Source organism: Nymphaea colorata, chromosome 7, assembly GCF_008831285.2.
Source record: "Nymphaea colorata isolate Beijing-Zhang1983 chromosome 7, ASM883128v2, whole genome shotgun sequence".
Classification (NCBI taxonomy): Eukaryota; Viridiplantae; Streptophyta; class Magnoliopsida; order Nymphaeales; family Nymphaeaceae; genus Nymphaea; species Nymphaea colorata.
Window position 1 is genome coordinate 17,846,409 of NC_045144.1, and position 26,767 is coordinate 17,873,175.

General features: G+C 37.4%; 1 protein-coding gene across 3 annotated transcripts; it reads right to left on the minus strand.

Annotated features, from left to right (window-relative positions):
* Positions 1-1,698: 1,698 nt before the first annotated feature.
* On the minus strand, positions 1,699-13,699 carry LOC116258197 (protein MEI2-like 4). Of its 3 annotated transcripts, XM_050078679.1 has the most exons (16): positions 13,142-13,699; positions 12,338-12,596; positions 12,158-12,203; positions 10,373-10,410; positions 10,012-10,327; positions 9,345-9,787; positions 9,090-9,248; positions 8,746-8,862; positions 8,512-8,663; positions 5,525-5,622; positions 5,010-5,438; positions 3,621-4,272; positions 3,449-3,533; positions 3,298-3,366; positions 3,034-3,213; positions 1,699-2,500 (listed from the first exon to the last, which is right to left on the minus strand). In XM_050078679.1, the coding sequence occupies exons 2-16, from the start codon at positions 12,479-12,481 to the stop codon at positions 2,342-2,344; spliced, it is 3,087 nt and encodes a 1,028-aa protein (XP_049934636.1). In that variant the 5' UTR covers positions 12,482-12,596; positions 13,142-13,699; the 3' UTR covers positions 1,699-2,341. The 3 variants fall into 3 exon arrangements, with proteins under 3 accessions (XP_049934636.1, XP_031491216.1, XP_031491215.1); XM_031635356.2 differs by having other exon boundaries at positions 8,515-8,663; positions 10,012-10,410; XM_031635355.2 differs by having other exon boundaries at positions 10,012-10,410.
* Positions 13,700-26,767: the final 13,068 nt, after the last annotated feature.

Below are 26,767 nucleotides of genomic sequence, written 5' to 3' on the forward strand. Positions count from 1 at the left end.
TTGAGAAAAAGTCGGATTTAAGATCGAAATGAGGAGTATATGATCTTAAATTCATGGTTCTCAAATCCCCAACCAAATGCCCCCTCCTACGCATAAGGATACCATCCTTAGGTAGTGTTTAGATAACACAATCAAAAAAATTGGTTTTATGAAATCCAACTTTTCAAAAATTTTGTTTTTCAATCAATTTTGAAAATCTGGTTTGTGTGTTGGATAATAGGAGAGAAACACATTTTTTTGTGAATAACTTAGGAAGTGTCACGTTGTTTACTCCCTTTTGAGAAACATGCTTTGCTAAAAATGAGTTTTAGTAGGACTCATTTTTTGTATCATCCAGACTCGTCCAAATAAATTCTATGCACCCAAACCAAATAAATTCGATCTTTTAATTCTCGGGTACATTTATAAACAATGATTCTGCCATTTATTTAACTGCATAGAACAATTTCTTGATCTTGAAACAGATACATGCCAAAAGTTATTTATACCACTATTATCCTGATTTTATTGGTAGTTTTCTGGCCAAAAAAAGCTCTTCACCCAGAAGTTATCATGGTTGACTCCCGAAATAAATCAGGAACGTTCTTCATCGCAGAAGGTATGCCTTGCTCTGGCTAACACAAACAAGCGCTTGTAGAAATTGAATTATCATTCTTCTTGTTCAACCCAGCACAATATTACGGTTCTCTGAATCTGGAAAAGCAATTTTACCTGCTCATAATAACTTTCAGATACAGGGTAAAAAATTTATCAGCAATCGAGATTCATTTTATTTCGCTGGTTCCATTATATTTGGGAACGTTGGTATTTTAAAAGTAGAGCCCCGATTTTATAAGGTAAAAAAGTTCCAAGTTTTTATTATTATTATTTGGAAGACTTTAAATAGGCAGATTTTTTATAACATAATCATGATTTAGCATTGCGATAAAAAGCTTTGCGGGCACAAATATCACACTATTCAGCTATTTTCATAGAAAAGCAATCCGTGTATTATCCATACAATCAACCTATTTCTAAGAACGAAGATTTTTTGTTTTAGTTTTTCAATAATTTTAGGGTTTTAAAATTTCTGCTATCTCATTTGAAATACGAGTTTGTGGCGGTTGAATGCCATGGATCCCACTGAATGAGTGGCTGGAATAGGTCCCTTATTTTCTGGTCCCAGTCACTCAAATCTTGTAGGTTTTCATTTCATATTGGAAACTAGAATGATGCTGCCGCTAGAAAATGACCTATGCATCATAGTAACTTATACGGGATATAAACAATGGCAATGGTAAAAAATAGAAATTAATTTTTAATTTGCATCGTTTCGGCCAATAGGCAGCAATGGCAATAGCATCGGCGTAGGCAGAAAACGGGAGATTTGGGGTAAATCAATAGATCTCACTCCGTTTTATATTTAAGTAAAAAACGAAAAATCAGCGATTAATCAATAGATCTCACAACGTTACTTGGCCCCCATTTCAAATAACTAAACTAAATCATATCCAGAAACTATTTGAGAAAGCCATGCATGCATTTACTCAGCTATCGAGTCAGTTACATAAGCAAAATTGACTGCAAACAGTTACCATAATAATCCGAGACTACCAGGCCCGCTTAGCAAGGAACAAGATCCAACTGCCAAATAAAACAGAGTCAGCCGGATCTCAAGTGTAACGCATAAGAAGCAGCGAGAAAATGGACACCAAAAAAAAAACAAAAAAGTACATACTTCGACGGAAAAAGCACATATTTATTTACTCATACAGGACGCAAAAGCACGACAGCAGAAGAAAAAGGTATACAGAAGAGTAAATACTCAGCAGCACAAAGTTGCGCATAAATTTGCAGAGGACTAATCTCCCCACAATTCCAGCATTTGCTTAACGGATCATACAAGTACAACAGCCATCTCCTTCGCTAAATTAGGATGGCACTCACTCGAAAAAGAACCAAATCGATCCACACTGCCAAAATTGAAGGAAAACAGACAACTTAGAGAAGCCTTCAGTTGTACCCAAAAATAGCCCTCTCGCTCGAACTCCTGTACATCTCTCGTGCCCATTCAAAAACGCAGGCTTCACCTTGTACACTTGCATAGCCTCAATTACAATTACGAAAGACCGAAAGCCCAAAACAGACAAAAATAAAGTAGTCATTAGGACAGCGGTAGTTCCCAAAACTTCTGGTTCTGCACCATTATCCAGATGAACTCTGACAGCTCTTTTTTTTTGTTTTGTTTTTTGGAGGAAGACTGGGGGAAGTGGGGTTGTTATAGGGGTTTGCTTTTAGGACAAAAAAGACCAGATTTTTTCTTTAACCCGGTTTTCATTTCTAAGTTAGTTACAACAGCTGCTCATTCTCCATCACTTGTTGAACCAGCAGAAGAGTTGGTTGCATTGGACGCAACCTCTCTGGTTGGAGAAGTTGATGGACTTCCTTGATTCTCATCACTTACACTGGTACGAGGTTTTCCAGACCTTGCCCGCACATTTACACCCATCGGAAACGGCTCCTAAAAAAATGAAACCTTACTATAAGCTTTATAAAGAGGAGAAAGGTCCGAGATAGAACAAACAGAAGAGAACAATGAGAATACATGAAAATTTGGGAACCAACGTTATAGATGCAAAAGCATGGACTAATTTTGCCACCTTTTCCTTTTAGTTGAAGAAGCAAAACAGATAGTTGTGTCAACTAATTTTCTGTCCCTTCCTACATAGTACAATAGGCAAAACAAATAGTTCTAGCAGCACTAATAATTGAGTGTTTTGAGTCGGAAAAGTCGTATATTCGGTCAAATCTAGATCCCCGCTATTAAAAATAAAAACAGCAATTTGGGTTTGTTTCAGCTAAAAGAATTAATGACGGAATGAACAGAAACCTACAAGATGCATGCTAATAACGTTTTTCCTCCTCTCAATTTTATCAATAGCTTATCAGCTGCCTATTTAAGACCACAAGCTCTAATTCACATTCTTTGATCACCCTACAAATGCAAGGGAAGGAACACAAAGTTATGTGCTTAGAAGGACAAACAAGTGATACCTGATCTCCTGCATTTGGGCCTTCAGTATGGAAAAGAATAGGTCTACAACGCTTATCCTCGTTCATCAAGCTTGAATTCTGAAAATGAGCAATTAGAGCTGCCTTTCCCTGAATCCGTGCGTATGCAAGAGATGCTACCTTCTCACTGTTGAATTTCTCCCACTTTTTACCATTAAATGCCTGTAAAGGAGGAAAAATTGCAGATGGTCTGTGTCAGTCCCCAAAAAGGGAATGAACCTCAAGTAAATTCTCAAACATGGTTACCTCATAAAATGAGACAATGTGTAATGCATCAGTCATATTGATAAAAGCATAGCCGACGTTGCACTTATTCTGCATAATAGAAGGTAAAAAGTAAATAAAACTTTCTCAAGAACAAATGCATCGGCAACATGCAACATTAAAACAAAATCACCTTAAAATCAATGGGCAAGTAGATGAAGTCATAAGTTCCTCGATGGTGTTCATCAATTGCAGCCAAGAGCATTTTAGAAGTGTACCTACAAGGAAGTGATTAATTCCCAAACCAAGATGCACTAGAAAATTGAAACAGTGCATAAAGAAAGACAGTGAATCAACCAACATACTTGTTGGGAATGTTCTTGATCATAAGCGTTGTTCTTGTGTCTTCACCACGTATTATGCGGTCAATATCCAATTCATACTGTTTTTTGTTGTCAGTTTGATTGCTTGAGTCACTCCTCCGTCCCCTCATCCGTTCATTGGGACTTTCAAATGGTGGCGGTGGCACAGAGATCATTTGGTTTCCATTAGGAAACATTTGGCATCTATGCTGAGGAGAAGGTAATCCCACATTACCAGCTGAAAGCAAAGAATCTAAACCATTTTTTCCTATATGGGAAAACATGTTTGGAGCAGAAATTTCCAATGGATGCAACCCATTGCTTCCAGAATAGCCAATCCTTCGAACAGATCCAGGAATAAGTCCTGTCAATTCAGCAGGATCCCCAGAAAAACCATGTCGTCGATCCCAAAGAGATGTTGGAGCTGAGCCCACATGGGGGTGATGTGAAGGTAATAATGTGTTGACTAGATGGGCTTGGCCACTAGCAAAACCATGCAGATGTGGTTGGTGACAACCATGGACAGCATTAACAAATGATGGTGAATTTGCCCACATCATGTGGCTTCCAGCAGATGGTTGGTAAGAGTTGGGATTGGCCCACATAAGATGGTGTCCATGCATAGCGCAAGCGCCATTCCCTGAGCCCCCATAGACTAAAAAAACACCCAACCAGACAAACATTAAGTATTTTGCAATGAAAGACATGAGGAGAGACAAATTTTAAAAAGAACAGATTCACAGCTAAATAATTTGGTCATTTAGTTAAGTGCACCTTTACAACTAAGCAGGCAGATTAAAATGGAATGAGAAATCAAGTTCAATAAAAGTTAAGCTGTTAATGTAGCTAACTACAAAGAAGCTGATATAAAGTAAAATACAGAAGAGAAAAACCAAAAAGCAAGAAAAAAGTGATTTCAGCTTACAGAAACACCATTGATTTTCATGTTATGGAGTTAACATCATGGTTACCAACTCTAGTGTCGGCTCAACAGGTCAAGTTCACGGAAATTTTCCACAACCAAACATGGAAGACTTAGCATGTTCAACAAAATAAAAAGACTGATGGTATGCAAAAGTTTATGGAGTAACACAGAAAAGATTGAAAAAGTAATCAAGATAAGGGGGAAAAACAATATTTAAGTTAACAAGCGCGAATGTATGTGGAACCAGGTATGTCAATGTGAACAACTAGATGGGAAGACATATTGATGGCAAACTCACGACTTGGAAATTCAGTAGTATTTGAAAATGTTATCCTTACGGACAAGCTACAAGATTTTCTAACTGAGAATCCCTTTGCCAATGAAAAGGACAAGAACAGACTTATATTCTTCGAAGAACGTATCTAGTGATGAATGATCAGGGAGAAATTTATCTTACACTAACTTACCACTTTCAAATGAATGGCTTTGGAATTCATTAGGTCCAATCCTAGGTATATGCCTGCTCTGAAGCCCTTCAACATGCCTTGGAATCATATTTGTGGTCATCGCTGACATGGTGCTAGGGGAATTATATGGCATAGAGTTGCTGATATCATGTTCAGGAAGTGAATGAGCGTGAAAACCTGGCATAACTTGTAAACCAAACATGCGCCCCACAGAGTGATTAGGCTCCCCCAGGCTAGACTGGCTGCCATTATTACCAATAGATGAAACTCTCACTGAAGGAGATAGCCCTGGCACAATATCTGGGGAAGAAAATCCTTGCAATGCAGAGTCAACAAACTGATTCACAGTTGGACAAGTGGCTGAATTATGATCTTGGATAGCTCCATGCTCAGGACTGCTTATGGGGATTGACCTGTGTGAATGTGATCCTGGAAGAAAGAAAGAAGGAGATCATAAATATATTCACTTGATTATCTCAAGATAAGAAAAAGATACACAGCAACCAACTTAATACCATAGCAACTCAGGGGCGAGGTATTTAAAGGGCTTCCCTGCTGTCTAAGCAAATTGGCATCCCCAAGCTCCAAATCGTGAGATAACTGTTGCATCAAGCTGCATGAAAAATAATATCATCCATAAGGAAATTGTACCTTTTGTCAATATAGATACATCTATCAATTGTCAAACCATTACTATGGTCACATGTACATATACACAAGCACACGCACACACAAAGGGAGAGAGCAGATTTGCAGCATTCAGCAGTGTCCTATTCACAAACTAGATTCAATTTGTGATGACCTGTCAAGGGTTATCACCTCCAGCGTTTTTATGATTTATCACCAACTTTTTTATTGAATTCATAAATTTATTTACTATTTTTCTATGTTCAATGGATAAAGCAGATGAACTAGATTTGAATTAGTATGAATATTTTACAAAAGCAGCCACTGAGCAATTGGATGGTTCAATCATCAGTCATGGTTGCAAGTATCTTAGCATTAAATGTTGAGTATAAAGAAGTTACGATATGTAACGATACAGTTACGATACGTTACGATACGTTAATTTTTACTGATTTTTTATGATTTTTTTGTATTACTTACTTTACGATATTTTACGATACAGCATATCTTAAAGCCAGACCGATATGGCTTACGATACACTTTTTAGTTTTTACAACATTGCTATAAACATGGAGATACATTGCGTAGTAAAGAACCTGAATTCAAAGGAAAGATATCGAATAGACAAATAAAAATAAGAAAATTGTCTGCTTCGGGATGTTTGCTCAAGCATATATCCATAAAATGTAGAATGCACATGACATCTTGAAAACTAAATTTTTTTTGTGTTACAAATCAATTTTTCTCAACCAAAGGACCAATCTGCAGCATTGATTAGATATGTTCATTTATGTAAATTCAAAAAGTCACCATAGCAGCTACTTAGCTACCTAGGAGGTGATCAAGAGTTAATCAGCCAACACAACACACACATGCATGTTAGGGCAAGACAAAACCCTAATTTCATTGCATCGAAAAGTCATAATGAGAGCCTTTTTTTCAACGAACATAATGAGAGCTATTAGCAGCAGCCTTCTTTACTTAGGCTGATATCGGGTCTGGTACACTCCAGACCCACCTCCTTATTTTTCCCAAATCCTAGACATTTGACTATTTACATATTACCTCCCATTTTCCCAATTGTATCACACCAAGTATGAAAATACAATATCTGGTGAAGATTCAAATGCAACAGAATATGAGAAAGATTGGACCCAGTTGAATCTTTGATCATCATTAGACATACCATGAGGAACATGGCAGAATAAATTATCAAATATTAGAATGTCAGAATTTAGATGCCATTATGACAGTATTTTACTGGAGCCTGGAGGTTTAAGGTTTACAAGATTGCCATGGCTCTGAGTGTGAAATTGTTTCCTTGTAAATCCTACCAATCAATCGGCAAGCAACATGAAGAAAAAAAAAAAGTGTTTTAGGCTTTTAGCTAATTTTCATCTCCAGTGTCTTTATTGTATACCCCTCTCATCAATGAAGAAAGTGCCTCATTGAATCAACAAGCTCATTATCGTCCAAGAAAAATGTGAAGCACTGTAGCTAATTTTTATTTGGAAGATTTGAGATTTGAAGGTGCTTGACTATGTTGCATGGAACATGAAGTGTCAATATTGGGCTGTGCCCAACACAGACATGAACATCTGTCAACATGCTTGGGACATGCCATTATTAAAAATATGAAGTGATAAAAAAAGACAAGAATGTCAAATACTTCTATGATATACATACCATGCATAGTGTTTGTCAAATGCTTCAAAGAACATGTGTCAAATGCTTCTGTGATTATTTTCTTTCTAAGTACATGCATTTACGAGAATGTTTACATAACCATGCTTCATGTATTGTAAGTCATCAAGAATCATATTTGCATTTTATATGTTTTACATTAGCATTTTGTTATTTTTCAGCCGTAAAATTTGTTATTTCCCTTTTCCTCATAATATGTGTGTGTGTGTATGTGTGTCTAACCTGTGTCTAACCATGTCCAAGTGTCTTATTTTTATTTTTAAGGTGTGCCTTGTTCAACACTCATTCCCATGTCCTACACCCACACCCATGTTGGTGTCCATGCAACATAGGTGTTTGACAATCAAAAAGGAGAAGGATGAAGCTATTAATTAGAGAATCAAAATCCTCTTGGCAAAGAGCTACATTTTTCCATCCATGCAGAGAGATGAAACCCATAATTGCATCCGAGGAACATATGAATGAACAGCTATGTTAGCTAAAGAGAGGGAAAAAAAAAAACAGAGATAGGGAAGAAATTTGTTATGTCTTATAAGAGATTTGAAACCCAGATGAAAGAAAATAGTGAAACAATAACTTGCTGGCATATCCACTGGAAAAAAAAAAGGCTGTGAATAAACAAATGACACAAAAATCTAACCGTGCAGTCAATCCCCATCCATAGATACAAAAGCGCCTACCATTGGCAAAGGGAAAGAGGACTAACTTATCACTTAAAAAAATGTTGATTCATAGAAACAGTACATAATTGATCATTTAAGCGAGTGATAAGTGAAAATCCATCTTGCACCACTACAGGGCAGAAGAAGGCAGCAACTTTGTCACCAAAAAAGAAAAGCAAAATTGTGAAAAGGGAAAGGGAAGGAAGGGTTGCTATTTCCTATCAACATGCCAAACAGTTTTGAGCAAACAGAGTAGCCTATGCATTGCCACAAAAAGGTCTGCAAGTTGAAAGATAGTCAACAAAAGAAGAAAGTGAAAATGTAAATGACAGTACCAGTGTCATTGAGGAAAGGGAAAGAGAAGAAAGAGTTGTTATTTCTTATAAAATGGCAAACAGTTTGAAGCAAATAGGGAAATAGTAAACAAATAGCCTATGCAATGCCACAAAATCTCCGTAATATGAAAAATGGTCAACAAAACAAGAAAGTAAAAATGTAAACAAAAATACCACCGTCTTGCCCCGCCTGGACGACTTGGCTCTAGCTTTATTCGTTTCCCTGCAATATCACTCCTATTCAATGCTCTTAGAGCTGCTTCAGCTGCTCTAACATCGTAAAATTCGATAAACTTATGATGATGCTTGTGAGGTGTTTCACGAATCTGGCAACATTACAAGAAAGAAAAGGCTATGAGTTTATAACTCTCTGAAGAAAGTTTTCTAATTAGACAAAGTAGGTCTAACCTCCTTAATTTCCCCATAGGCACCAAAAATCTGGCGAAGATAATCATTTGAGACAGAAGAATCGAGATTGAACACCACAAGTGTACCCTGATTTACATCTTTCTCTGAAGGATTGTCCTGCAAATGGTAACAAAAAGCAGATGGTGTTCAGACATTGGAAAATTGCCAGATATACACCAGCCTTATTTAAATATGGAGTGAAATAGTAGATACTTGAGATCTGAACAATTATTAAAATAATAACTTAATATTGAAAAATAAATCCGCGAATAATATTGCTAAAACATATTACTTTTGCAGAACCTGTACAGCCAAAAATCATGACGAAATTTCCCCCAAAGTACCTTCGGAATAGAAAAGTGTATATCAAGCTTCCGACGCCTGAGTGGCTTGTTCTGAAGTGCCCGCATAGCATTTCTTGCTGATCTTATGTCATAGTAAGAAATCATAACAAATCCACGATGCTTGCAAGCAGTGTAAAGTGCACGAATATCTCCATATTGCTGAGAACAGATACAAAATAACAATTATGCAACTGAATTCCCCACAAGTGAAAACACTCAGACCAATGAGGAATTTAAGAAAAAAAGCACAAGTACCTCAAAAAGAGCCCGTAGCTCAGTGTCCTCTACGTTACTGTTAATGTTCCGAACAAATAAGGTTCTAGAAGGATGCTCTCCATAAGGATGTTCACCAGGAAAGGACCCGTTTGATCCTACCTGCAGGCTATTTGGATTAGCACCAACAAGATCAGGGTCTTTGTTGTTATGGTCACAACCCAATGCATCATCAGCTTCTAGTTCCATACCACCAACACTGCTGAATAAATCAAAATCCTCCATTTCGTCACTAGTATTCGTTCGCGCAATGTAATCACTCTCATCAACAACTCCAGAAAACAGTTCATCGTCATCAGGGAGGAGATTTCCAATAGTCTGTGCCTCTATCTCCTCAATGGATTCAAAAGCCTCGTCTCCATCAAAACAAGAAATAGCAGTATCAATAGAGTGGCCCGATGCATCAACCAGAGGTGATATTCTTACTGCAAGATTAGCACAAAGCATGTAGATTAGAAGAGAGTACACAATCTGCAGATGCTCCACATCATGATCTCTGAACCAAGAGTGAAGCACCAAAAACAACTTAAGTTACAGAGTAAATGTCCTAAGATATCCATAAAAGGAAAACAACATAGACAACTTCCTAACCAAGAAGTATTTGAGTGAAAAAGAACATACCAAACAGAAGCAGTAAAATGGTACTTACATTTCTTTTCAAGAGCCTCTGATAAAAAGCTGGAGAAGAGCCCATTCTCATATTGTGGCCTGCTCATGTCAGCCTTGTTACCTGCCATAGATAAAGTTGCAGGCTTTGCACAGATGCTTTGTTGAGGACCCAACTCCCACTCCACATTTCTCCAAGAGGCAGCTGATAAAACTGCAGATCTTTCAGATCCAATAGCATTCTTTTCAAGGACATGGTTGACCTTAAGCTCTTTGATACGATTAGGCTCAGATTGTTGTAAACAGTCCAATGACTGCACTCCACTAAGTCCAAAACTTCCAAGAGGAGCAGAAATTGACTGCACTCCACTAAGTCCAAAACTTCCAAGAGGAGCAGAAACGACAGCATTGTTGCCTTGAAAGAGTGGTGTAACATCAATTCCTACACCAACATGAAACATGAACATAGTTTTCATTTAGACCATAAATAGCAACATTTAGAGAGAAAAAAATCACACAAGTTAACAAACATTAAATTCTGCTCCAAATATAACAGTCTTTGACATCAAACAACCATAACAAATGAGTGGTCCCATATAGTAAGCGTACAAACATAATGGCGGATCTAAGGTCCAAAATAAGAGTAAGAAAGGTCTTTCCAAAGAACAGCTGTCAAAGAATCATTGGATAACCATCATAAAGTGAGACCACATAACTGCAGTTCCAGAAAAACAAGTTCACAACCATCTCAGAATTCAGCACTAGATTAGGTCAAACTTTGAGGGTTGCAAAACAATTCTATAAGAAGGACGAGATCAAACTGATGATGAAGATGAAGAAAACACACATTACACAGTGAGATGTTACTGGCCAGCCCATAATTGTTCATGCCAAAGATGAATCAGACAAACAAGCAGCAGTTGCACAAACTTGTCTATGCATTACAATTTACAGCACACATATGGTCTTACTCTTTCACCCTCAAATGCAATTTAAGCATTAGGTTTGGCAATAAAGATATCTCCAAACATACCAAAACTGGCTGCCACTTGGGTGCCACCCCAATTCAGATTGACTTCGCAACTTAAATATATCTGCCATAAATGACAAAGTCCTTTGCAATATTCTCATAGACTCTTAGTCACACTGGAGGGTATTAACTATCAATACTTCCTTGGACCTGACATCAAGAGAAGCCATCTACGGGTGTCCCATGAATAACTGACATAGGGAGGAAAAAAGTTCAACATTTTCCAGCAAACCGTGTAAGCAGTCAAAATATGTTAAGGGAAAACTTGCAACAACGCATCAATTCTGAAGAGAAAACCAAACAAAACTTAATCATCATCCTTTATGAAAAAAGACTTTTTTCTACCATCATTAAAGACCAAGAATATTTGCCATTTTACAAATCTTCAAAAATCTGCCCTGCTAATCAATAAAAGAAAGATCCATGACCTCACAAAAAACTCAGTCTGCTATATCATGATATAGTAGTTGGCCTACAAACGGAATCTAAAAGTCACCACAAAATAAAATTAATGCATAAACATCCAAGCCTCCAAGCAGCATAAAGTATTAAGGTGCATACATATAAACAAATTATTACAAAAGGTGACTTTTTTTTTTCCTAACAAATAACTTCTGTAACTAATGTCTAATTTACATCCAGACTCCAGTCACTGACTGCAAGATAGAATATATAACTGCACCATTAATTGTTATGTCATCTTTATCTCTATTTTTAAACGTGAGAAATGCTCTATTACTGCCCCTTGAACGTAGATCATTAATTGAGGATTTGATACCTGCTTCTTATTAAAAATATTTATATTAATTAGGCAGTTAACTGGCTGTTAAAATAGTTCACAATAATATATAAGTCATAACTGCCCATTTATTATACTTGTCATCTCTATCTCTAATTTCAACGTGTGCAAAATGCTTTACACATCTACCTCCAAAACTGCAAACCATTCATTAAAGTGTTTATTTCTAATTACTGCTCAGTATATCTCAAGAAATAGAGCAGTACGGCCTTATAGGTTGTTAGGCTAGTGATAAGTTAAAACTTGTACATGTATGTGTCTATGTGTGTGTCTGTGTGTATGTGCACGAGCGAGTCGCTGACACATCATCAGAGCGAGATTGTTTCCTTGAGATTCACGTGCACAATTTAGAATCCTCACCATGTTGGCCTGCTGCAGTCTCGTGCTTCCAGAAACCAACTTGCCTCTGCATGAATTAACCAAATTAACATCTTTTATCCAAGAAAGGTAAAAAAATAGACGAGGCGGAAGCAGGTCTCCTTACATCATAATTTTTTTTTAAAAAAAAAAAAAAAAAAAAAAAAACTGAGATTAGCATACCTCTGCCGGGAGGTGGATTTCTGTAGAAAACAAAGACGACGTAATGGATGAAGCAAATGGAGAGGATGAAAACATTTGCTCCATTTTTTGCTTGGGATCAAAACGATTCAGGTAACAACTTCGCTCGGCTCCTTCAGATGGCATTCTGCACTTGTCAAAATGCCAAACTAAATGATAAACCAGCCTTTCCTCACCGCCGATCCAGCACTTTCAATATTCAATCGGACGCGCAAAAATTGGCTACGAGACGAAAGAATGCCTGGATCATAAAATTAAAATTAGAGCACCAGATTTTTCGACATTAAACTCCAAACTTAGCCGAAATTGTACTATATTCCAAATCAGATTCTCAGACATCAAAGCTGATCGCGTCAACCTTCAGCTAAATAGAAACTTCACAGACAAACCCCCAGAACATGATACACACAACAATGTTATTTCCTCTAAAAAATACGAAATCCGACAGGGGATCGCCAAGAAATCCGCCTTCTGAATCCAATTTCTTGAAAGACGACCGGATCACTAGGAAGTGGAAAATTCTTTTATAGTGAAGCAAAAAAAAAAATCCACAAAATTGAGCCTCAAAAACGAGAAACGAGCTCAGACAATGTTATTGGTTATGATTGGAGGAGATGAACATCCAAACGATAAAATTCAATCCCAACAACCCGCCGGAATACCCAATATCCTCTCCAAACCACTTAAACCAGGGCCAGAAGCGAATGATCATTCGCAACCCAGTCCAATAACGACATACCGGACGACGAACACAGAAAACACAAACAAAACGACTAGGTAACTCACGCGATCGGAATTTCCAGAGATCCAAAACGCCTCATGCAAAGTTTCCTCTCACCCGTCGCCGAAAAACTCCTCCTCGTCCTTGCTGTACGCAGCAGCGAGTTGACACCCCTCGCATTTAAATCCAAAATTCGGATTTCGAATGGATTACGGCATAAGGCAAGGGACCTAAGAAACCTCGGCATCCGTGCCGTGAAGAACCGCCAAGGCACCACCTTTTCCCCTCATCGCACGGAAAATGCGAATATTTCTCACCTCAGATAAAAAATAAATAAATAAGCAACAAAAAGCAAACCCCCGCTCTCTCCTATCTCTCTCTCTCTCTCTCTCAGAGTCACGCCGGACTGCCAGCGAGGGGGCGATCGGGGCTGCCTAAACCGGGAGCGATCGGTCGGAGAATCCTGGAATTCCCGGACAGAAGCGAACGCCAAGAGGGTCGATCCGTCGCCGGATTACTCTCCCTCTCAAGCACTCGTTCCCGCCCCCGAGCGACGCCCTGTCCCGCCCCCTACCTGCTGCCTCACCCTTTCTCTCCCTCCCTCCTCCCCCGATAAACTACCAACACAAGAGAAGAGAGAGAAAGATAAGAACCGGCAATTTATGGATAAACGCCTGAGAGAGAGAGCGGGGGAGGGAAAAAACTGAAATCGTTGATGGCCGTTAACCGTCGATAGGCGGTCGCCTCTCGGCCACTTCTCCCGGTACGGACCGTCTACCTACCCGGACAACCGGTCACCTTAACCGCGTCCGACGGGAAAGCGCCGGAGCGATCCGATCTCTCTCACCTCCACAAAAAGTCCCTCTCCCTCCTCTTTTTTTTTTTACCCGACCCATTTTTTTACCACAATTTACCGTGGTCAAGTCATGTTCCCGTCCCACGTGGCGCGGTTATAACCTTGAAAAAGGTAAATTGAAAAAAAAAAAAAAGAAAAGGAAGAAGGCGCGGGAATCATGTCAAGTTTCAGGTCGAGGGTAAGTAAACTGTCGTACGATATAACAATGACTAAACTACCCTTGGGCGTCGAAGTTGAGACCGGGTCGGAGCGACCTCGTTTTTAGTCTACGGAATATTCGCACTTGATATGGCATGAATTTTTTCATTCATTTTCTAAAATGAAATTTAAATTTAAATATATTAGTACCTGATAAATCAAATACAGTAAAAGGGAATGTTATTATTATCAAATTTTGTATCGAATTGAAAAGCCAAATCATTCATGGAATCGGTAAATCGTACCGGAGTCAATTAAATTAATTGAAAATAAAAAATTGTAAACACATAAACACTTCAAGAAAAAAAGGCAAAAATGATAAAACGTAAAAACACACAATAAAACTCTACAAACACATTATTAATCATTAGCGATAAGCAAATTCAATGAAGAGTGGTTTGACTATGGAAAGAAGTTTCCAAAAACTTATTTGAAGGACTCAAAACCTTTTTGTGTTTGCTGGACATAAATATATATTTATGAAAACAAATTTACTCGTTTGACAGATAAATGGATGAAAATCAGAATCGGTGGGAAAATGTTTTTGTTTTCTTCTTTCCCTTGTTCTTCTCTTCTCACCAAAAACCCAAATCGTTTTTTTCATCCCCAAAGAAGTTTTCCACCCCTTGGGGTAGGATTAAATTTATGAAAAGAAGTTTTTGAGAAGCAACCCAACAAAAGTTTGATGGAAAGAAAAAAAAAATTAAAAATTTGAATTTTGTTTCCAATGCTTAAAAGATAAAAAATTGTTGTCTCACAGCCAACCCAAAAAAAAGTATAAAAACTATATATATTTATTGTGAGACATCACCTTTCTATCTCTTCAAGACATCCAATAAAATTGAAACGATACAGAGATATCATCATGTCAATGTCATTGCTCAAATCTGTCCTCCCAATATCAGGCCGCCTTTAAAGGATAAATAGAAGTGACTAAGTAGAAACAAACATCAACATACCTTTCCCATGATGTGGGGCGAAAGTACAGGTGGCTACCGGTGGTCGGTGGCAGCCCACGAATGAGATGGTCTATTGGCCTAGTCCCTACTTGGTTTAATAGAGGTTGTAACACAATTGCCGACTTTCTCGATGAAGAAGAAAGAGGAAGTTTAAAATGGTAACTTTTGATTGGATGCTCATCGGAAATCGATTCTTGCCAAATTAAAGTGCTTCAGGTGGCATTTGAATATATGGAACTAATTACGGCGGCATCGAAATGCTGGATATTTAGTACTGGGTACTTTTTGGTGGAATATTTGTTCCACCTTTCATGTAATCTAACTTGTTTGCTTTCTTGAAACTTTTGTTTCAGGTATTTTAATTCCATGTTTTTTTTGCTACATAGAATTAAATGCCACCTTCAATCTAACCACAACTACAATTGTGAAAGCCAATAAATCTCATGGGCACCCCGAGGGGTGGTAGTGTATTGGGCGGCAATGTTGTTCACCTCTTCTAAGGACTCGTGTTCGAAACTTGAAGTGGTCACTGTCACATCACAGTGTACTTTACTTTTGGATCATAAAAGTTCTCGAAGCATGCTCTGTGAACCTAAGGGAGTGACCATAGGAAAGTGTCAGAAGCCTCCCCAAAATCGGTTTTCAAATAAAATCAAACCAAGGCAAACATGATACGAATCGGCCGATTCAGGACTGAATGGTCCGATATTAATAACAAATGTAAAAGGTACATCTAATTCGACCCTTACTCATTTGAGAGTTGATAAAGATCCGACTCAATTACATATAAATGTCCTAAAACTTGTATGAGTAGGACTTGAAATATAGGCTGAATTGAAAATTACTGAAACACGTCTGAAATATAATGAGTATTTACATTCTTAATCGAGTTTAATCCAGTTTAAATATAGATTCCATTTATAAAATAAGATTTTTAATGTACTAACCAACTTCATTTGCAAGTGAAAAAAAAAGAAAAAGTTGAGAGATTTGGGCATCTCTTTAATGTGGGGGTACATTGATCCTTTCATAACATGCGGTGGACCACCAGTGAAGTAAGAGTCCCAACTCACACCATCCATGTGTCTCTCTTGAAATAAAAAGTTTCCCTGCCATTCTCTTTATCTATTTGCTGTCATGTTAATATTGTAGACCACAAGAGAGAGAATGTGAGGAGTGTCAAGTGGAAAACCCTATATCAAATCTAAATTTTTGATCCTCAAATGGAGTTGGACTAGTAGAATCGGGTTTTCGATATCAAAAGATAGCAATAATTTTGAGTTTTATGAGAGCTAATTATCAACGAACTCGGGTTTGACTCGAACTCGCTCAGTTAAGCTCGACTGGAGCTCCACTTGTTTGATATATAAGTCCAGTCCGATCCTAAATTAAAACATGAGCTTGTAAACAAGTTGAGTTCACGAACTCTACTCAAATAACTTCAAATAAGCTCATGTAACTCTACCCTTTCAAATGCAGAACTAGATATGAGATCATTGAAATAGTTTATGCAACTTAAGGCTTCCTCCTGCCCCTTCTCTCTCTAAACAAGTTACACATTGTTAAGTTGTTTGAACTTTGCTTAAATCAGTCAAACCGGAGCTAACTTTGTAAAGCTCGACTCAAGCTTGACCCGAGCTTATCAAGTTCAAGGCGGCCCAGCTGGAGCTCAGCTTGGTTCGCGAACAGCCCTATTTACATTGGTACTCGAGATAGAACAACTTCTGGGACATTTTGTCCGCTCATTCAAACACTCCCCTATTTACTTCCATGGCGGTACTGAGGGAAAGGAAAATGCATGGGTTAATTCCTTTCCTTTGAAATGGTGGTGGAGCCCCAATAAAAGCCAAGCAGGGCACGTGAAAGTGAAAGATCCCGTTAGAGGAATGGGGCTGGCGCTTGTCGAACTCAAAGATGCATTCATTTATGTCCTCCCTTCTTCCACCGTGACTCCCCACTCCGCAAAAACAAAAAAGTAAATCCCCTTTTCTCACATTCACCTATCTATATATGACTTCAATAATGATTCTCTCTCTCTCTCTTGGTGTTATATATATATATATATTGGACATACCAAGAAAGATGTATGGTTTAATGAGACTATATATATATATATATATATATATATATATATATATATATATATATATATATTGGACATACCAAGAAAGATGTATGGTTTAATGAGACTATTATGAAATATTTACTTGGGCAAGCTGTTCTACTATGCTTTATGGTTTATCTTGGCTATATGGTTCATACTAAGAGAGATCAAGCTTCAGGAGATGGTGAACGGTTTTATCAATATACAAATGTATAATTCTCGAGAAATTTAGAATCGCATGTACCTTGAGTAGAAATAAATGAACATTAAATTTAAATATCTCAACCTTTTTTTTTATTTCACACAATTAAGGTTTAATATGAACCATGGAAGAAAACATAAAGAACTTGTGGGATCATTAGATTGGCAGACAAAGTACATCCTACTTCAAGTGTAGTTAGAAATCATGGTCCCTCTTTTCCTTTCTCTGTCCCCCTTTACATATATGATTGATGGATGCTTTCATCGGGTTTAGTTTGGATGGAGAAATCCTCTCGTCTCTATCTCTAGACATACTGCATTGTATTGGGTGGCATGTTTAATCATTCGCATGACATTGAGCTGTTTATATGGAGTTTAAGATGGCAAAAAAGTTTCACTATATATATATATATGTGTGTGTGGAGAGAGTGAGAGATTCTAATTTATTGGTTTATTAGTGAAATATACACGCTAAAATACTTTCTTCAGGAATTAGGAAGCTCCACATACAATTGTCGCATGCTCAACTACTTTTTTTATGAAAACATTAATGAATGATAAGCTACACATATTCTTTTTGGTACGTCATGTGGTCTCAAATGCGATTGAATGCAAACGAAATGATCACTTATTACGGCTATCACAGTTTCCCATTCAAGCATAAAATTTTTAAATACGTACAAAGTTATAACTTTGTTTCACATGTACAAGTTAAAACTATTTTCCATTTATTTCAATAATATTTCCTTAAAACAAATTTATTAAACAAATTTGCTTAATAAACTAATAGCAAAATCAATTAAAGGACGGATATTGTCGATGGCCCGTAAGACAACCGAAAGATCCAAACTCAGGAGTCAAGGGCAATTGGGTAAATAGGCTACCTAATTCGGGGGCACACAGTCCAACGAGGAAGATGGTTGGCACCAATCATTTGAAGAGGGCCAGTTACCGAATCCACTACGGCCCCACAGTCAAAAGCGTCTTAAGGTGATTGGAGACGGTGAAATGACTTATTTGCCCTTGACAGTTTTCGTGCACGCATGGGGGGCGTCGGCAACTCATCAACCACCGAAGTCCCTTGACAACGACCGTCCAACAAAATGAAGTCACAAGTTGGCTCGCCCGACCGGACGTCGTGGGCGTGCTCCGAACCCAGTTGCGTCTGCACCAAAACCACTCCAGCGAGTCAACGCTCAGTTGACAAGACCCATCAGACTCACGTGATGGCTCACAGGCTTGTTATATTTCACAAAAGTAACAAGTAAATGATAATATGTACACATCAAAATGCACCATATTTACATACTACTTATGTAAAATGAAGTAAATCTATTATTAAAGTTTTTTTTTTCAATTCGAGTAGTGTCTCAAAACAATAAGGATACATTCATGCTATAGAAATAAAGCAATCATCAATGAATGTGTGAATTCTAATAAGAGTTGTTCAGTGTTCTTTAAGACATCCAAGTTGAAAATGTAGAAGCTCAACGCTCCAAGCACATTACACAATGATATCTTGAGGTCTTGCACATAATAGGCGAGACCAGTGGTAACAGCGAAACATGTTCCAAACACATTGCCATAACCCACTACATGTACTCTATCATATATATCATCGATGTCTTAATGGATTAAAAAAAGTACTACATACATATGTAAGTATAATTTTGTGTGAAAAGATATCAAAATTGGGGTAAGTGTGAGAGTTCATGAGTCAATTAACTCCGAATCAAGTCTCAACTTTATGCATTCTAAAGCCTTAACAAGCAATGGCTAAGCCTTACCAAGCTATACATTACCAAGAAAAAAAAAAACTGCTTTCAGCGACACATATCCTAAGGGACTGACCGTCGGTAAATGTATAGCAGTAGTAGCTTTGAGGGGTGCACCTGGTTGGGCTCCGATGAACAGATGACAGAAGGATATATATATATATATATATATATATATATATATATATATATATATATATACTTGCTATGTGGCATTGTTAATTAAATAGATTATGTTAATATTATTTTAGTGGAAGATTATAACACGCCGTCCAAAACTTTGGGAATATATGCTTAGTTAGTGATAAAGTAAGAAACCTCAGCCTTGTTTTCTATCTTCAAAAACTATGTACGGATCAAAGGAAAGATGCACTTTAGCCTCCCTTTTACTTATAAAAGATGTGAGACATAGAGCATAATAGAGAAGTGACAACTAGGATGAAGGGAATCCTCACATATGAAACAATATATCAACTACTCGTGCTTAAATTAAAACTAAAAGCTTAGTTTGGTAAGTTCTTGTCTGTTCATCTAACACTTAGTGATATTTTTTCAAATCAAACGATTTTGTAGAATTTGTTTGCATTTATTTTAGTCTACATTTCATATAAAATGAAAAAGAAATCAAGTATAAGAAGGCATGCCTCTTGTGGCGTTTTACTTTTACATTGACAAAGGACAAACATAGAGGGTGTCTAATTGGTTCATATCTTAGATCTCAGATCTTAAGATTTCAAATCCTTGATGTCCAACTACGATTTGAGTATCTTTTATCTTGAAATTTTGAAATCTATGATTCTCATATCCACTGTCTCTTAGAACCATGTAGTTAAAGTGAGCCCCATGTTAAAATCCAAGTAACCAAATGTCACCCGACTTTATCTTCATTCTGTTAAACGAGGCTGTTTCACTGATCGCCTTGCCTTAAGCAAACACTAACCATCCTGTGCAGGAAAAGTTTTACATGGGGAAAATTGTCATACGAGAACTATGGCGGAGCCACATATTGCAGGCAAGTGTGCCTTACCTGTTATAAAATTTTTCTTTATTTGCATATGGTGTCTTCAAATATTTTGTTTATTTATATGACTGAGGTGAACATGTGTCTTTTTCCCCGAGGACCACCCTGCCCCTCCAATTATTTAGAGAAGTGGTTAAAAGATTTTGGGAAGCTCAAAGCCACCTATATTTTGCCAAATGTAAAGAAACTACTGGTAGACATGAAATAGGTCTAGTGGGGACCTTGAAGTGGAGCTAGGACCACATCACATTTAAATACATCACAAACACGGTAGCGAGAAGTTAGTTAGGCAAAACATTCACATGGAAAAAATTATCATGGACCAACCCCAGCCCAAAGGGGTAAAGAAAACGTGAGGGCGTTTGATTAACTCAAATTTCATCTAGTTTCGAGACGCTCAAGCTTTGGGACTTGGAATATCTGTTTTTATTAATTTTTTAATTTGTCAAAAATTACCAAAATATCAATCACCTTTGATGTACATAATGACCATTTTGCCCTTCCTTTAATAAGGAAAAACCCCACTTACAAGGACCAAAATAGTCATACATACTGAATACATGCTGAATGTGTGAAACTTGGATTCATTTGGTGTTTGATTCATAAATGTAGGAGGCAAACTCCTTTTACTCTTGGACAAGATATCAACGCAATCAAACGTGACAATAAGGTCTCAAGCTCGGCTGCATAATCGGCTGAGTAGAGCTTCAATTGATCTAAATATTGGAAGGGAAATCAATGCAAGAGCCCACTGGCAAAGCCACGTGGGGCTCACACCACCCCAGTGAAATCGTCTTACGTATTGATATCATATCAATTTTTACTTATATACTGTGAGTGCACTTTTGAAGATTAAAATTTAGAATACTAAAGTTTCTTGGCAAAAAAAATTCTAATTCTGCCACTTGTCTAGCTCTACTCCACATGAGTAATTGGTAAGCCTAGGCATCAGGCCGGGCTGCTCGTGGGTACCTAGTACCTGGTCCAATTTAAACCCGAAAACAATGGCATCGGGCCAGCCCGAGTGAGCCCGATAATATTTTTAATATATATTTTATTAATTTTTATATATAATTATAATATTTTATTACAATTAATTATATCCATATATTATTTTATATTAAAATATATATTTTAATTTAATGGGTCAAGTCCGAGCCGAGCTTAAGCTCTGATTTTAAGTGTCGGACCAAGCCGGGCTCAAGCTCGAGTTATGGTGTTAGGCCTGGCAATTGGGATATGCTTTTCGGGATATGCTGTCATCTTTTTGCCTACCATGCTTCAGCAATGTATTGAATTTGAAAAAAACAGTGGTTTTATTCAGCTGGAAGCTAGAATTTTGGGATTTTCATACCTCTTGTTTTATGTCTTGATGCACTTCAGCATATTCACTTGGTTTGCTGCAAAAAGATCTTCTTCTTCTTCCCACCACTGCAACTGCAAATCTGTACAGCCAGTACAGGTTTCTCATTGATGGTTCCCTATGAACAGATCAGCTGTAGAAATGAACCTTCTTAGCTGCATCTACAGTGCCTGCTGATCTCATTCGATCGTCACACCTGAGAAGGACTTCGCCTCGCCGATCGGTTGGTGATCATGTGGGGACAAACAACGTCGTCAGCACTCAGAGAAGGAAACGGACCAGCGTTCACATGCTTCTCTTGTGTCTCTGCGCCATAACGTGCGCAAGGACACCAGTTGTTCTCCTGTCTCTGGGGATCTGTGATCTTCCTGCTGAGAAAACGATGACATGAAGCGGAAAAAATAAAAAAGACGAAGAAAAGCCACTTGCGCTTCGATTCCGAACAAAAAGCTTCTTTGCCACAATTGGCAATATATTGCTATATAATAAGGAAATGCTTCTCGAACTCTGTGATAATAGATATCGAGGTTAAAGATGCTTGTAAATTGTAATCTCGGCCTCTTCTTTCCAGAACAATGTTCCTGAAGACTGTAATTCTTTGTCGTTTTCTACTGCGGCACTTTTAAATTAAAAAACGATGGGTGCATCTAACCTCACATCAATGTTGCCAAATATTTTCACCTAAAATATTTTCACTAAATATGTTTTCCGCTTGATTATAGAGGGTGCTATCCTCATGGGATTGAAGAATGTTGATTTGTGTTGAGGCTTGTTGTTCTCGACAGTAATGTGACTGAGTCTTAGCCCTCCATCTTCCAACTTTCTTGGTTGTATAATTTTTTTTTCCATTATGTATTTTAAATGATTGAATGTAACATATTCAAACTTGCAGCATGAAATAGAGGCAGATTTCCATGTTGGGTAGCTAACATGGGAACCAGCACTCCACAGTTGGAATAAATAAGTTGGTAGTTAACTTCCATGTTTTGAGGGGTATATATAGCCTAGTTGGTATGATTAATAGCCGGATAAAATTTTGGGTGTTAGTTTGATTTTTGTAGATGTTATCTAGACTGTAAATAAACATGGGCACCGGGCGGAGCCGCCGCCGGGTACCCAGTACCCGGCCAGACTAGGGAACGGGCTCAAAAAAATGAGACCTAAGCCAGCCCGATAAGCCCGGATCGAGTTCGATAATTTTTTTAAATTTTTTATTAATATATATATTTATAATATTTTATTAAAATTAATTATTTTTATGTATTATTTTATATTAAAAATATTTTTTATGTAATCAAGCTGAGCTTAGGCTCGGGTTTTCCGAGTTGAGCCCAGCCCGCCTGAGTTTTAGATGTCGGGCCGGCCCGGGCCCAACTCATTATCAGGGTGGGCCAGGCTTAACTGCAAAAGATGGATGCATAACACTTTAATTGATGTGGGTTTAGGTTTCAACCTATATTTTGAAGCAATCCTACATCTAGGGGAATGGGAAGAAACTCCAACCTCTTAGTGGTATCTCTCCATTTTGGCATTTACACATATGCACTTTTTTTTTCAAATATTTTTCAAAATTTCTGTAAATGCTAAAATCGTTTCAATCTGCAGCCGATACGGTCAGTGACTCAGTATGGGGCCGATACGGTCGATTATGATACCTTTTCTCCATAACTGACACAGTTCTCCACATGATCTTAAAATTCTTCACTGTGTTGATTGGTTGAGTAATTTGGAAGGTCCAGAGGATCAGCTTCCAAAAGGAAAAAGCTTATGAGGACCACTCACTTGGGGAGGAGTCCCCAACTCATGAAAGTTCTCTGCGTTAAATGTGGTGGTGCTCCTTATGCAGTTGCCTTCTTCTCTCAATCCATTCATATGAACAGTTCTCCATGGAATGAGTAATGGGCAAGAACTCGGAACCAGGACAAGCAAAAATTTGCACCTTTTTTTGGACAAAGGAGTCAACAATGAGCATTTATATTTCTAAAGGATCTCTTGTTCAAGTGGTTGTTCAAAAAATTAATACTGGCGCCTCATTCAATTAGCTTGAAAATCTTGCTTCAAAGTCTTCGCATCTTGACGTGAAATGCTCGTCTGCATTTATTAAAAACGATCCTCACACGAAAAATGTCATGATTGAATAGCCTTATTACAGTTACCAATGAACATATTTGATCAAAGATTAGTTTCGTTCCTGCACAAATCATTAATATGCCTCAAATTTATGGATGAGAGCAGTCTGACTCAAACCGTATGGGTTTTAAGATGCAAGAGTTACAAATTTAATGAGCAATCCATGCATCTTTTGAACAAATCATTTCATGTTACAAATCAAAGATATTGAATCTTGAAAACCAAGACCCCGAGATTTTAGAACACTTTGCATCTTAGATACTAGTAACAGAAACACACCTTAACAAAGACAGCGAGAGAAAAAAAGAGATTTACAAATTCATCTTTTGTTTTTGTTATGAAAGGTCGTCAATCAAAAACAAATGGAGAACCACCAACTTTTTCTCCTTGTTTTTTTCTTAGTTGTCCATTATGTTGGATCGAATGTACCTGGTTATAGATAGTTGGGTGACTCGAAAAAGACAGAGTATCTTTTAATTTCTCTCTCTCAATTTTATATATATATATATATATAGTATTACACTGTATGATCAAAATTATGGCGGTAAAACCATCAGATTTCCTTGTAAAACTACCAACCCTTTGTTGCAATAGTTATGATTCTCAAAATGTAGGTTGCCTATGAACTATAGGCTAGAGTACTCCCTCTCTACTGCGCTGTACCATATTCTCCAAGGAAACACAGATCCATTTGTGGGTAGTTGTCAATTAATAAGGCAGTTCTTCCGACCTTGTCTTGATTACTATATTACTACTTTCCGCCGGCATATATTAAAAGAATTTCTTCTGTTGGGTGGTGCTCAACAGGATTTCAGACCCTGCTGTTGAATTTTAGGTGCCCTACAAACAGAGGGGCAGCATGCCCTTCGGTAGGGCAATCACACAGCACAAGAATTATATGGGGAGGGGCGCAAGTGGGCTATTTTTAAAGTAGTTTATCTTCTTTCTTTGCTTCGTTATTGCATTAGAAAATGCGATTGATTTCAAATTCGAATCATTGTGAAGCGTGAAAGAAGGTGGATTTTGAATGCTTCCATGATGTAACGTGATGAAAGAGACATGCATGTGAACTTCACAGTTGTGGTCGTTGTGGCTCTAAAGAGGCAGAGGTAGAAGACAAGCCACTGTGCCCGGAATTCATGAAAGTGACCAGATGCTCTTTTTCATCATGGTTATGTGGAATGAAGACTATAGTGTTGTAAAAAGCCAAAACTAAATCGAATGTGGTCTGGTTGCTCATCCGTGAATCGGCACTAAGCATTGTTATGAATAATTAAAAGAAAAGAAAATTTTGAATATTCAGAAAAACAAAATAATGAGTATTGTGTGACGCATGGCACCCAATATCAACTCATAATCAAATCTATTTTTCAGAAATTTAGTTCTAATTGGTTGATTCGGCCGAATTTTTATAATATTGATTGAGAATTAATTAAAACAATGTTTACCTTTAGGTCATGTTTGGTAGCATCGGATCCATAGTCACACAAAAAATGAGTTTATTTTTTGGAAGAAATAAGAAGAAAACGTAAAAAAAAAACTATTTAAAACTAAAAAAGTGCATTTTTTGAGAACATGGAAAACAAGAAACACGAAAGATGTGGAAAAACACTTTTTGTTTTTTTTTTTTCATTTTTTCATGTTTTTTAATAGCCAATAGTTTTTTTTTCATTTTTCAATTGGCATTTGTTGCAAATATACTTATTTTTTGATGTTTGTGTTATTAGTTTGTCACTTATTTTACTTTTCTTTATTTTTAGTTTCTTTTTTGTTTAAAAAATATTATATTTATTTCATTTTTTTCAATTCAACTTATTATATTTGAAAAAAACCTCGCTGTTCCAAATTATTTTTTTGTAACTATTGTCAAATCTTAAATGGTTAGATTAAGTCGATCCTATGTCACATCAGGCGTCGGTTTTCTCTATATTCTCTGCCGGCGAAGGTTCTCCCTCTCTCTATGGTTTCATCGGAATCTCAGTAGCAGAATATCATGTCAAGCCAGGCAGCCAGCGCCAATTAAGCTTCCAAGTTCCACTACAAAATGGAAACCAATATTTACAACACTCGTAGAAGGTAAAAACGACATACTTTCTACTAAAATCTAGCCCTCTGGTAACTCAAGCTAAGGTCAGGTCACCTCAGTGTCTCCCAAACGGGAAATGCCATCGTAAAATCATTTGCTTACTTGTCGGTGTAATATTATTCACACATTTACAAAAGACTGACAAGGTCATGAATGCGGTTAGTTTTATGGGCATCAATTTCTGAAACCTTAGTAGCCACACATGCAAATGTGTGGGATAAAATGTCAGGTCAAATTCCGATACTCTACACCATACACCAGTATATATTGTAAGAAAGCACTTCAAGACTCCACATCGAAGCATATATATATATATATATATATATATCAGTTGACATGCATCATATCGACCTCTTGCAATATGTTCCATGCAGCTCTACATACGTAGTATGTTGTATTTATATAGTAATGTGTATATAGTCGGGTATGTCGTATTGATGAACAAACCGATAAGACATTGATACCTTTATTTACGATACCCTTATGCACAGCCAATTCCTATACTAAATTCCACCGATTAAAATCTCAACTATGGATACCAAGGGGGTTTTGGCCGGGACAGGGATCAGTAGGTGGTCGGTTTTTGTTTCGAATTTCTATGGCATTAATCATTTGTACCGTAAATAAGACCATTGACATGTAAGATGAAGCACGACAAGGGTGACACCTCGAAGCACTGAAAGTAGGCCTTGTACCTGAGGATAAAGAGTTGGGTAGCGCCACTTTTTTGTACAAAAAATGACATGACCAGGCACCTTGGATAGATAGGAAATGACTGTATACTAGGATATGACCAGTCATTTCTAATTGATAATAGGGAGGTCGTTTGACAATAGTAACACACTATTACTGTCGCAAAAAGGGTTATGATAAAAACACTGAAACAAGTATTCTATGAATTTGATTCATTGATACAGGTTCATGGGACAGTAACAGTCTGCCACTATTTCCAAACAACTTCTAAAGCGTGAAAAGTTCATCCTCTGCAATACCAAGAG

Bases quoted from the DNA above. Each gene is read 5' to 3' on its own strand.
- LOC116258197 (XM_031635355.2), bottom strand. From the start codon at position 12,481: ATGCCATCTGAAGGAGCCGAGCGAAGTTGTTACCTGAATCGTTTTGAT. The intron at 3,534-3,620 runs GTATGTTGGTTG...ACTTCCTTGTAG, and splicing joins ATCAAGAACATTCCCAACAA to GTACACTTCTAAAATGCTCT. The intron at 2,501-3,033 runs GTATCACTTGTT...TCATTTTTTTAG, and splicing joins GCCCAAATGCAGGAGATCAG to GAGCCGTTTCCGATGGGTGT.